Source organism: Ovis canadensis, chromosome 7 (assembly GCF_042477335.2).
Source record: "Ovis canadensis isolate MfBH-ARS-UI-01 breed Bighorn chromosome 7, ARS-UI_OviCan_v2, whole genome shotgun sequence".
In the NCBI taxonomy this organism is placed as follows: Eukaryota; Metazoa; Chordata; class Mammalia; order Artiodactyla; family Bovidae; genus Ovis; species Ovis canadensis.
Window position 1 is genome coordinate 89,384,631 of NC_091251.1, and position 13,974 is coordinate 89,398,604.

General features: G+C 38.8%; 1 protein-coding gene across 10 annotated transcripts in view; it reads left to right on the forward strand.

The window, feature by feature from the left end:
* GPHN (gephyrin) overlaps positions 1-13,974 on the forward strand; it is a 546,412-nt gene that overhangs the window by 483,164 nt on the left and 49,274 nt on the right. For all 10 annotated transcript variants that reach the window (XM_069596839.1, XM_069596846.1, XM_069596847.1 and 7 more), the window contains one exon: positions 11,080-11,201. In XM_069596839.1, coding sequence (XP_069452940.1) covers positions 11,080-11,201 — 122 coding nt within the window. The remainder of the gene's footprint in view (positions 1-11,079; positions 11,202-13,974) is intronic.

Sequence of the window (13,974 nt, forward strand, 5' to 3'; positions counted from 1 at the left end):
GAAACTGTAGATGGTAACTTACAGATCTTTAAACTGGATAGCAGTCTGCCAGCTGCCATTAGCTTCAAGAAATCAAGATTGTGTGATTGTTACCTAGTTACCGAAGTACTAGCAATAAGTATTCCTTCCAGAGATGGTAAGTTTTCATATAATTTCAGTCACCTTCAGCCATATTCCATAACTCATTCATTCATTTTTATTCATTCCCCCCCCACCTCCTTCCGTGTCTCTCCCTCCCTGTCTGCAGCCCTCTCTCTCTTTCTCTCTCTCATGCACATACACACAGAACTAGGTGTATTTATGTCCACTATTTATTTTATTCCATCTTTTGTAAATCCCTTGGCCACTCTAATAACAGGTGTTTGTACAAACAAGTTTATACTTTAGACACATAAGGTCTGTCTAAAATCTCCCTATAGTGTTCTTTGGGGGCTGCCGCAAGCAGCTGTTGCTATAAAAGTAGAATCTTTAAAATCTTTGTCCCTACTAGTAAGAGAAAGAATAAGAAGTTGAGTGTCTACTGTGACCGGTACTGCTATGTGCTTTATGATTAAAGCAACACTATGAGGTTAATATAACTATCCTTCATTTTATGTAAGAGAAAATTGAAGCTCAAAAACAAAGCAACTTACCCAACATCATATATTTCGTCTAAGTGATTAAGCCTGGTTTCACACCTAAGTCTTTCTCTGTAATGACCTTTTTCCACTATTCCACAATGCTTCCCAATTCCTTAAATTTCATTTCCCCAACTTTTTAATGGAAGTCTCTGAAACCTATCAGGTTAGATTTACTGACTCTGCGACCCCGTGGACTGTAGCCCACCAAGCTCCTCTGTCCATGGGATTCTCCAGACAAGAATACTGGAGTGGGTTGCCATTTCCTTCACCACTATTTTTCTTTTAGCCACACTTTATTTCTTGTCCAGATTAAAGACCATGACTCACCACTTGGAAGTTGCCCTCTCTAACACCTCAGATAGCTTCACTCCTTCAATTTATTCCTTTGCTTACTATGGTGAAACCCAAAATGAATGACTCCTTTCTCCACTTTCTCCATTTTTGTTCCCAAGCAGAAAAACAGTACTGAATAAAATTCATAGAACTATGATTACCTGAACAACTACAAATTACTGGCATTTAGTGGCAACCTGGAACTTAAAGTTGTTCAGTAATTCTGATGTAACTGTCCTGTTGGTTTTCTAGCACATTCTTTCAGATCCAATATGATAGTTCATTCATACATTCTACCCCCTCTTCAAACCTCAGCAGCAGCCCTGCTTTCAACTCTTGGCAGATAATCTCACTACCTTTGTGGGGAAAGGTGAAGCTTAAAAATAAATATATCTGTGAAACTGAGCACTATGAGGGCTCCCTCTTCTTCCCGTCTCATTACCTCAAAAATTTCCCCATTCCTTTAGCTATATTCCTTTGTTTCAATCTAAAAAGAAGAAGTACTTCTCCTTCCTAAGAACAATACTTCTACTTTTAAGCCTACTTTTTCTCACCTTCCTCAGAACTTTGATCGCTAAATTATTTCCTGTGTCTTCTGGGTTCTCTATTTTCTCTCTAGTGGTTCATCCTCCTGCATCCAAATAGACAAAGATTACCACTATCACAAGAGAACCTATATTTAAACACCACTTTTCCTCACTGAGCTACTGCATAGTCACCTCCTATCTGCTACTAGATTTGTTGAAAGAGAGGTCAGCAATACTGCCTTTCCTTCCTTACTCTCCAGTCTCTGCTCAGACTCCCAAATCTCATTCAGTTCAGCTCAGTTCAGTTGCTCAGTCTTGTCCGACTCTTTGCGACCCCATGAATTGCAGCACGCCAGGCCTCCCTGTCCATCACCAACTGCCGGAGTTCACTCAGACTCACGTCCATCGAGTTGGTGATGCCATCCAGCCATCTCATCCTCTGTCATCCCCTTCTCCTCCTGCCCCCAATCCCTTCCAGCATCAGAGTCTTTTTCCAATGAGTCAACTCTTCACATGAGGTGGCCAAAGTACTGGAGTTTCAGTTTTAGCATCATTCCTTCCAAATAACACTCAGGGCTAATCTCCTTTAGACTCCCATTCGTATAAAAACTGCTTTCCTGAGTATACTCATCACCTCCTAACCTCCAAAACCTGCTCTGATATTCATCCTCCTTACCATGTATATATCATTTGACATCAGACACATTCCTCACCCACCACCTGGAAACTACTTCATTCCTAGTGCTCTATGACAGTTCTCTCTTGATATCCTGACAACTACTTTTTATCCTCATTATGCCTTTCTCCATTCCCTACTTGGAAAATTCCCTTAAGATGCTGTTCTCTGCTGTGTCCTCCACTCTCTCCAGATTCTCCCTTAGACTTTTCTTCTCATGCCAAATATGTGCAGGCAGCTTCTCATATCTAAAGCCCTAATTTTAACCTCTTTTGTAAATGCAAGCCTTCATTTACAACTTCCTTTGGATATTTCCACCTCATATTCCTTGGACAGCAAGGAGATCAAACTAGTCAATCCTCAAGGAAATCAACCCTGAATATTCATTGGAAGAACTGATGCTGAAGCTGAAGCTCCAATACTCTAGCCACCTGATGTGAAGAGCCGACTCACTGGAAAAGACTCTGATACTGGGAAAGATTGGGGGCAGGAGGAGAAGAGGACAACAGAGGATGAGATGGCTGGATGGCATCATCAACTCAATGGACGAGTTTGAGTAGACTCCAGGAAATAATGAAGGACAGGGAAGCCTGGCATCCTGCAGTCCATGGGGTTAGAAAGAGTCGGACATGACTTAGTGAGTGAACAACAATCTCATCTCCACCATTGCCTAATCTCACTCATCACTTTTCCCTTCCTACTATAAAGAGTGGGATACTTCCTTCCTGACTTACCCCTCCTTTTTTTAATGTGTTGTTGTTTAATTATTTACTTAAATTTTTGTTGGGGTATAACTTGCTTTACAAAGTGGTATTAGTTTCTACTGTTTTTTAAAGGCATCATTCTTCCCTAAAATGTTTATTACCAAGGTCATCAGTGACATTTTTTTCATTTTTAATTATGATAAAATACACATAACAAAACGTTTACCATGTTAACTATTTTTAAATGTATTTTGTTGTTGTTCAGTCACTAAGTCATTGACTTTTAATAATTAATTTTTCCAAAAGAGGAAAAAAGAAAGAAATTATATGTAAGGGAGCTGTTTGCAATGGATGTGGAAATAGTTACTGACATATAGAAGTCTAATATCTTCCCTGTGTTAAGACGAGAAAAGTCTTAGATGCAGACAACTCCATTTCAGTACATTAAAAAGAGAGAAAGTAAATCATGATAACAGTCTTGGGCCCCTTGACAATTCCATCAAGACCATAGGGTTAAATCTCTGAAGGACAGAAACAAAGAGGGAGGTCTCTTAAAATAAGTGATTTCTCTTTTAGACAAATAAGACAGAGAACTTCCTCCTGAGGGTTTAACAAAAGAGATTTCAAATGTTTTGGTTTTTTACTTAAATTTAATTTTGAAGCAATGCATAACAATAAAAATGATAATCACTGAATATTCAGAATAATATTCATCCTCTGTTCTAAAAGTACTTTCAAACTGTCCACTTAAAAAATAGTCACAATTGAGTTACCTTTTATTGGGTGAGAATTTTTAGGACTTCAAGCCCAGGAGACAGTGTCTCAAGTAACCTTGAGAGAACTGCTCCAAGGAAGGGGGGGCGGGTCAGGTTATATAGAAATTTGCAACAAAGAGCAGGTACTCTGATCATCCAGAAAAACATCTACTTCTGCTTCATTGACTACACTAAAGCCTTTGACTGTGTGAATCACAACAAACTGGAAAATTCTTAAAAAGATGGGAATACCAGACCACCTTACCTGCCTCCTGAGAAACCTGTATGCAGGTCAAGAAGCAACAGTTAGAACTGGACATGGAACAAAGGACTGGTTCAAAATTGGGAAAGGAGTATGTCCAGGCTGTATATTGTCACCCTGCTTATTTAACTTAAATACAGAGTACATCATATGAAATGCCATGCTGGATGAATCCCAAACTGGAGTCAAGATTGCCAGGAGAAATATCAACAACCTCAGATACCACTCTAATAGAAGAAAGTGAAGAGGAACTAAAGAGCCTCTGGATGAGAGTGAAAGAGGAGAGTGAAAAAGCTGGCTTAAATCTCAGCATTCAAAATAATGAAGATCATGGCATCCTGTCTCATCACCTCATGACAAATAGATGGGGAAACAATGGAAACAGTGACAGTGTTTATTTTCTTGGGCTCCAAAATCATTGCAGTGATTATAGCCATGAAATTAAAAGACGCTCCTTGGAAGAAAAGTTATGACAAACCTAGACAGCATATTAGAAAGGAGATTCATCACTTTGCTTACAAAGGTCCATCTAGTCAAAATTATGGTTTTTCCAGTAGTCGTGTACGGATGTGAGAGCTGAACTATAAAGTAGGCTAAGCGTTGAAAAATTGATGTTTTCCAATTGTGGTGCTGGAGAAGACTCTGGAGAGTCCCTTGGAGACTCAAGGAGCTCAAACTAGTCAATCCTAAAGGAAATCAACCCTGAATAGTGCTTTGGCCACCTGATACAAAAAGCTGACTCATTGGAAAACACTCTGATGCTGGGAAAGATTGAGGGCAGGAGGAGAAGGGGGCAACAGAAGATGAGATAGTTGGATGGCATCACCGACTCAATGAACATGAGTTTGGGTACTCCGGGAGTTGGTGATGGACAGGGAAGCCTGGCATGCTGCAGTCCGTGGGTTCACAAAGAGTAGGACACAACTGAGCGACTGAACTGAATGGGAGCACAAAACTTTCCATATATGGTTCTAGGTTCTTTGGCTGGTCTAATAATTAAATTGACAGATTACTGGAGAAATATTAATCTTGTACATATAGGAATCCCTTAAAAATATGAGACTTAAAAGCAGTCATGCAATTGAGGTTTGTATGCCAATCTGAGCTGAGAAAGGGAAAGACCCTGGGACGTCAAAGCAGGAGAAGGGCAGTTCACAGGAAGATGAGAAGAGCAGATGTTTGTAATCAGTCGTTCGCCCTGCCATACAGGTAGGTCTTTCAGGTGAAAAATTTTCTCCTGGTAATGGCTCTTTTTCTGGGCCAGGTCCCATATCTAAGTTCTTAGGCAGTCAAGGAAATCATAAAAGTTTTTGTTGAGTCTGCTAGGGTTTGATTGCCTACAGCTCAAAATAATCCACGTACCAAAGAGGTTCATTTGGAGGTGGCATATTCTCCTCCCCTTCTACACAAAATAAATTTCAGCTAACTTTGAGAGCTCAACAAAAAAGGATCAGTGCGTGCTACTTCACTTCAGTCGTGTCTGACTTTTTGTGACCTTGTGGAACTATAGCCCACCAGGCTCCTCTGTTCATGGGGTTCTCCAGGCAAGAATATTGTAGTGGGTTACCATTTCTTTCTCGGGGGGTCTTCCAGGCCCAGGGATTGAACCATGTCTCATGTCTCCTGCATGGGCAGGTGGGTTCTTTTCCACTAGTGCCACCTGGGAAGCCCTCTACTTGTAACTTCATCACTAAGTTATCTGGAACGTGCTGCTGCTCCTCTCTGGTATTCCTGCTGCACCGTTTATAAAATGAGTCTTCCAGGCTGGACAGGCTCCCAGCTCTAATGCAGTGTCACTAGTTCTAAACAGCCCCACCCAAATCTTACAATGAAATCTTCCAACCAACTTTATTTTCTGGAAACCAGCATCTGTGAGAACTTTTCCATAGCTCAAAATTTAACCATCTTCCTGTTTTTCCTGAGCTTTCTTGCTTTGTGAATGACCCTTTCAAGATCCCAAGAATAAAGCTGTCACCAAAGCTTGAAAGAGATAAAAAGCAACAGCAGTATAAAAGAGTAAGCTCCAGGAGTTGGTGATGAACAGGGAAGGCTGTAGTGCTGCAGTCCATGGGGTTGCAGAGTCAGACACAACTGAGCAACTGAACTGACTGCCTGCCTGCCTGAGTACAAGAGGAGAAGAAATTTGTGGGCTCTTTCACCTTCCTCTCCTTAGTTTAACTTCTGACGAATTTAAATATTTGTTATACTTTTCCTGGAAACTTGAAAAGTTGAATTTGGAATCCAGTCAAGGAGAGAAAAAAGGATCAGAGCTTAATGTAAATGCTGGACTTACCATCATAGATAACAACTTCCCCAAACACAGAGACTCAGAAGACCTCAGTGAGGTGCAATTTAACCAAAATGAGAATACTGGTGGCATGGCGTCTTCCCTAGGTGTGGTGGGGACGTCATGACTATCATGATCCTAGTACAGAGACCACCTGGGAAACCTGCTGATCGTACAAAGCTGGGTATATTAAATTTCTGAACAAGGGAGAGCATCACCTTGATAGAGTGCTGGGTTTTCCAAATTTGCTGGCATATTGAGTGCAGCACTTTCACAGCATCATCTTTCAGAATTTGAAATAGCTCAGCTGGAATTCCATCACCTCCACTAGCTTTGTTCATAGTGATGCTTCCTAAGGCCCACTTGACTTCACATTCTGGGATGTTTGGCTCTAGGCGAGTGATCACACCATCGTTCTGGGTCATGAAGATCTTTTCTGTACAGTTCTTCTGTGTATTCTTGCCACCTCTTTTTAATATCTTCTGTTTCTGTTAGGTCCATACCATTTCTGTCCTTTATTGAGCCCATCTTTGCATGAAATGTTCCCTTGGTATCTCTAATTTTCTTGAAGAGATCTCTAGTCGTTCCCATTCTATTGTTTTCCTTTCTTTGCATTGATCGCTGAGGAAGGCTTTCTTATCTCTGCTTGCTATTCTTTGGAACTCTGCTTTCAAATGGGTATATCTTTCCTTTTCTCCTTTGCTTTTCACTTCTCTTCTGTTCACAGCTATTTGTAATGCCTCCTCAGACAGCCATTTTGCTTTTTTGCATTTCTTTTTCTTGGGGATGGTCTTGATCCCTGTCTCCTATACAGTGTCACGAACCTCCGTCCATAGTTCATCGGCACTCTGTCTACCAGATCTAGTCCCTTAAATCTATTTCTCACTTCCACTGTATAATCATAAGGGGTTTGATTTAGGTCATGCCTGAATGGTCTAGTGGTTTTCCCTACTTTTCTTCAATTTAAGTCTGAATTTGGCAATAAGGAGTTCATGATCTGAGCCACAGTCAGCTCCCAGGGTTGTTTTTGCTGACTGTATAGAGCTTCTCCATCTTCAGCTGCAAAGAATATAATCAATCTGATTTCAGTGTTGGCCATCTGGTGATGTCCATGTGTAGAGTCTTCTCTGGTGTTGTTGGAAGAGGGTGTTTGCTATGACCAGTGCATTCTCTTGGCAAAACTCTATTAGCCTCTGCCCTGCTTCCTTCTGTACTCCAAGGCCACATTTGCCTGTTACTCCAGGTGTTTCTTGACTTCCTACTTTTGCATTCCAGTACCCTATAATGAAAAGGACATCTTTTTTGGGTGTTAATTCTAAAAGGTCTTGTAGATCTTCATAGAACCGTTCAGCTGCTTGAGCGTTACTGGTCAGGGCATAGACTTGGATTACTGTGATACTGAATGGTTTGCCTTGGAAACGAACAGAGATCGTTCTGTCGTTTTTGAGATTGAATCCAAGTACTGCATTTCGAACTCTTTTGTTGACTATGATGGCTACTCCATTTCTTCTGAGGGATTCCTGCCCACAGTGGTAGATATAATGGACATCTGAGTTAAATTCACCCATCCCAGTCCATTTTAGTTCGCTGATTCCTAAAATGTCAACGTTCATTCTTGCCATCTCCTATTTGACCACTTCCAATTTGCCTTGATTCATGGACATAACATTCCAGGTTCCTGTGCAATATTGCTCTTTACAGCATTGGACCTTACTTCTATTACCAGTCCCATCCACAACTGGCTGTTATTTTTGTTTTGGCTCCATCCCTTCATTCTTTCTGGAGTTATTTCTCTACTGATCCCCAATAGCATATTGGGCACCTACCAACCTGGGTAGTTCCTCTTTCAGTGTCCTATCTTTTTGCCTTTTCATACTGTTCATGGGGTTCTCAAGGCAAGAGTACTGAAGTGGTTTGCCATTCCCTTCTACAGTGGGCCACATTCTGTCAGACCTCTCCACCATGACCCATCCGTCTTGGGTGGCTTAGTTTCATTGAGTTAGACAAGGCTGTGGTCCATGTGATCAGATTGGCTAGTTTTCTGTGATTGTGGTTTCAGTCTGTCTGCCCTCTGATGCCCTCTCTCAGAGCCTGTGGTCTTGCTTGGGTTTCTCTTACCTTGGACGTGGGGTATCTCTTCACGGCTGCTCCAGCAAAGTGCAGCACTGCTGCCTACCTTGGACGTGGGGTATCTCCTCTCGGCAGCTCCTGCGCCACACCCTCAAAAGGATACTTAAAGTATTTTCAGGACTGGGATTGGTCGTGGGGTGGTTTTAAGGTAGTTTCTAAATGTGGTCTAGGCAGAGACTGATCACATTTTGTAAAGTAGCTGAGTTGCTGAAACAGCTTCATTTTTTCTTTGGAGTAAGAGTCCATATGGAGTTACCATTGTCTCTATTTGATATTATAGGAATATATAGGTCTGAATAAGCTTGTGTTGTAACAATTTGACTTAAGATAGTTTGTGTTAAATATCATGGTTTGGTATAGTTTGCCTGTTTTGCAAGTTGATGTATCTATTTTATCTCTCAAAAACAAAGTTTGTTGGCAAGATAGCCAATTATAAGGCTTTTGAAGAAATTCAGATATATTGAATACCTGAAATTCAGACGAATGGGGAGTTGATAAGAGAGTGAATGGAAACCTAGGGTCATTGAGGAATGGAGTAAGGATTAAGGATTGAAACCTTTGGGAAGATAGTAGACTACAAAGGAAAAAAAATCAACTGTTAAATGTTTGAAAGCTGGAAATACAATGGCACCATTGACAGTAACAGAAACAGGAAATTGAAATTTGGCATTTGGCAGATAAGAAAGTAATAAGATATGAAGATAATGGGTTATCTTTTTTACTTTCTATTGTAGTTTTTCTTTTGTATTTTAACTATAGTATGTTTTAGGTATCATTCTAGAGATGACCAAAAGATGTTAGAAAATTAGATTTCATTTTAACAAGGAATATTATGAATTTATTCTAGTGTATGCAACCTTATAATCTTTCATTCAGTTCTGTGTATTTTCTTTGAAAATGCTTAAAATGCGCTGGAAATCCCACACCCTCATTTAACTAGCTAATATTTCATTATGTCAGTTTTACAGACAAACAGCCAGTAATCTCTAATTGTTCTATTATTTCTGGAACTTTGTGCAGCAAAATAACAGAGAAGAACATGAATGGCAATGAAAATGCCCTATTAACAGGGAAATCTTATTCCTTAGTTGGTGGTCAATATCCTTTGTGAAAAAAATCTTTTCTCTCCATTGGAACTTGTCTGATTAATGCAGTTAAAAAGCTGTAAGTCTTGGCCTTTATAAAATTATAATAAGTTCAATAACTATGTGTTAATTAAGATCAGAAAATCAACCTATATTAGTACTGCAATAGCTCTTTCCCAGCTCTGCCAGTGACAAAGGATATGAGTGGGTTGCAGTGTCACATGGCATCTGATTAAGTTAGATTAGTACAGGATTTGAAGGGAAGTCTCCCAGGTGACAGTGAATAAGATGATCAAAGTTTTTCTCCAGATATTTTAAGGGGACAGTTGGTTGAAAAGCTACTACTTTTCCAACATAAAGCCAAAAGTCCAGCCACATGGTATCACTAATGAGTCAGAAGGAAAGACTGAAGGGGTTTGAGGTTACTGCTTGGCAGTACTGATATAAAAAGTCCTTGGTATTAACCATATTAACAGCCTAAGTGTCTGAAGTATGCAGGCTTGTCTTCAGCCTCCTAAGATAATATTCCAGGTTTTCTCACTTCAAAGATGTACTTTTTTTTTTATTTTCTAATTTTCTGAAATCAAAGTACATCTTAAAATGGTATAAAGTTGCATGTTGAGTATGTGTGCATGTGTTAAGGATCTCCTCCTCTTCAGTATTTTATAATCTAATGAAAATCTATGTTCACATTGTCAACTGATTCCATCTATACTAGCAAGTAGAAGTAACAATATTAAGGACAATTGGAACTAGGTGCTTTTTCAATATTATATATAATAAAGAAAGGACAGAGAATTGCATTTATTTTCTATTTGTCTATATTAACTGAGTGTTCATTATCTCAGTCCTAATAGCTGCCTTTCAAGGTAGTTATTATTATTACTGTGTATTATAAATGGGAATATTATGGCATAACATAGTTGGGCAGTTTGAATTTGAACCTCACCTGAATAAGGTAGACTCTTGCTACTGTGCCACACTGCCTGACTAGGACATCCTAACATAAAAGAAACTTATAATTTTCTTTTTTGACATATAATTGTAGATATTAAATCTCTAAAGGGTGATTCAGTTCAAAGTCATGGAATTGTGAGTGTGTGCAGTTAAGTATTACTTGTGTAAGTTTGCTAATAGAGACAAAATATCTGGCTCTGTCTCCTTCAAATAAGTTTAACTTTTTCAGTATTACTGATCCCGCTTCAAAAAAGATATACAAAAGCTTGAAAGAAAAGATAAAATATCAGTCTCTTCAGACTTGAGAATATCATGTCTCTACGTTAAGTATTCTCAGTGAAAGATTAGAAAATAATAGTGAAAGAGAAAATAGAAAGTTTGTTGTTGTGTGTGTTTTGTTTTTATTTTAGTTTTCAATTTGACCCAGTAAACAGCCAGTGGGAAGGCCACTATCTCCAGAGCACTATTTTGTCAAATTATAACCAAAGCTGGTGTGATATGTGGCCTACTATTTAGTCACTTGAATTTCTGCATGTTTTTTAATTCTGGAGAAATGTTTTCTCATTCTCCTGGCTTTCACTATTTACCAAAGATCCTTTGAGCATATATCTTTCTTGTGCCAGACAATGTTGTAGGTGCTAGATATGCTAAACTCTGTTTATTAGATCTATTTTTTTTTTCCATTAACAATAGGCAGTATTATCCTAAGAAAATAATTTGTGGTGATTTTTTTGGCTTTGTAGTTGCTAAATCCTGAAGATGACCTCTTACCAGGAAAGATTCGAGACAGCAATCGTTCAACCCTCTTAGCAACAATTCAGGAACATGGTTACCCCACAATCAACTTGGGAATTGTGGGAGACAAGTAAGTATTGGATTTTATTTTGAAGTTGTTGTGGTACAAATACAAATTTGGGGGATACTGACTAGGTGAGATTGTTGCTAAAGAGAAAGGGATTTAATACCATAATTTCCACTTATTTCATTCTTCAAAAGCCAAAGATTTGTGGAGGTGTCTATTTCCTTTAGTGGTAGACATTTTTCTGGAAAGCCTTTTACAACCAGAGAAATACGTTGCTCTGCTATGGGTGCTATTCCTATTCACACTTTTACTAGTTTCAAGAAAGATAAGGAAGATACAGGTGAGATGAGTAAGAGAGAAATGTCAAAATTAGCACTAACTGATGCTTTGAAGTTTAAGTACAGTTATTTTCTAGGACTTTTGTATTGATTTTTGTATTCTTGTACAACTTGAGTTTCTTCAGGCTTCACCCACCTGTAAGTACAAAGGGAGGAACATTGACTATAATTGCCCATCTCCAAGAGCACATTACCCCCATTTACTCAATTAACTCAGCTGTCTGCTAAATTCCCCACTTATTTCTCTAAATCTCCAACTGCATCTCACTTGTGATCAAAAACAAGTCTGCTCTTCCTGAGCAGCCCCTTCTATGCAACATGCCACCTTTCACCAGGCACTGTTTCCAGTTCACAAGAGGTGCGCCTGCCCTTAGTAACCCTCAAATATCAGCCTGCTAGAGGCAAAGGTAGGCGACAGATCTGAGTGATGGATACCCTGATGTATCTGTCACCCATAACTGCCTCTTTCTGTCTTATCACCACCTTGTCACTAAGAAAAGCTCATTATGCCTGACTCCTTCTGTAACGATGAGTGCTTTCCCAAGACTCAAATGTGCTTTTGAAGAGGCTCTACCCTACCATTCCACAAGGTATGTTCAGACACCTATAAACCGGACACAGTTTAGTCCAGACCTAACACACAGCATCTTGCCAATAACCTGAAAGGTAATAGTTTTTAATGTTAATCTCACCTTTTAAAGTTCTCTTCTTACCTCTTGATTTTTTCTTTCTCTGAGAATACTGGAGTAGAGGCAGTTAGACATATCTTCAAACATTTTTTTTTAATTCACTATTTATAATTACCTGAAAGTTTAGTGCTAGAGAAGTCCACAGGTAAGTAAACAGCCAACTTAGAACCCATGCTGGTAAAGTCAGTACTACAGGTCACCAGTATTAACTTGACTCAGACTCCCTAGCCCTGGGAAGGGAAAGAAAGAACCCACTGAAAAGACAAGGAGTGGGTTAAATTTGGACCTGACCAGTAACTTGTCTTTTTTTTTTAATTTAAGATTTTTAAGATAACACTTATTTCTTAAAAGTTAACGTGCATAATAGGAAACCAAAAAAATGCAAAAAGCAAAGTCATTCATAATCACAGGCAGTTTACCATTTGATGTGTCATCCTAGGTTAATTTGTGCATTGCACAGCTAAGCATCCATTTGTATGGAAGTATGATCATACAGTTAAGTATCATGCTGTTTCACACATCAGGAATGTTTACTGTTTCAAAGTCCCAAAGCTATAATACACTGCACCAACTCAATCTGGAAGGAAAAAAATATACAATCCTGCCTTCTTGGTGACAAAAATTTCAGAAAAGATAAAAATGGCAATAGTCCTCTAGATAAAGATATTGGCAGAGTTATGATTAAAATACTACATTCCTTAATGTTCAATTAAAAGTAAGACATAAAGCAACAGCATACACCAAGGATAATACTTCTAAGAGGATTCAGCATTATCTGATATAAACTATTAAAGAAATATGTTTCCTTTGAATACTTAACAGTGCATTCTTATTGTACAATCAAGAGATGCACACACATGGATGGTTATCATCAAAATATAAATATGCATCCATCCCTTCCTTTATACTTCCTTCTGCCCCTCTGCTGCCAGCCTAAGTGAGCAAGTGCTAACATACATTTCTCAGAGACAGTCATATAAACTTCAGGCATCTAAATATTGTCCTGATGCAGACACACCTTTAAAGATGACAAAAATTAATTTCTGAAAAGAAATAGGATGAATCCAGGAGTTCCAACAGCACAGAGCAGGCCTGAAGTTCTAAGAAACAAACTCACCAGATTTTGAGTTTGTTTCCTACCCATTGCTGGCTCTGGCCCTGCCACCAAGTGTGTTCATGAGCTCTAAGAACTATCATTAGGTAAAAGGTGCTTTTTGTTTGTGTGTATCATTTTTAGCTTAAGCTGTTCTAGACTATAATTCTCTTCATTCTCTCTTCCTAATGTACTTTTGTATTAAAAAGGAAGTAACTTGATATATATACTACATGCTGCATTGTCTTTCTGTGAAAGCCAAAACACCATTAAAAGGTTACTGTGTTGATAAGCTTATATTTGATTGTCTGGGGCTAATTGTTGACTTGCTATAGACGTTTCCCAATAATTAATGTACCTTGAAAACAGCATATAAAGAACAACAAAACTATAAGCAAGATATAGGCAGTTCTGAGAATATGCAGATCTTTAGTGTATTCTTTTCTTGGACTGTATACCTTACATAAAACTGAGAATAGTTTTTTAAAATACAATTGATGCAAATCTAAACTTCTTCAGTCTTAGAGTGCTATATTGAAAAATCCCAGAGTAAATGGTTTAAAATGCAGAGGTGGAATGTGGGAGGAAAGAATTTATAACTGTTCAGATGGAAATCTTTGCTGGGAATTTAGCAGAGGAAACAAGGTACATTTAATCTGTAGCCTGTTGATATTCTGTGAAGGTTGCCTCCCTCTTCATTCTTCTCTTTCCTGTAT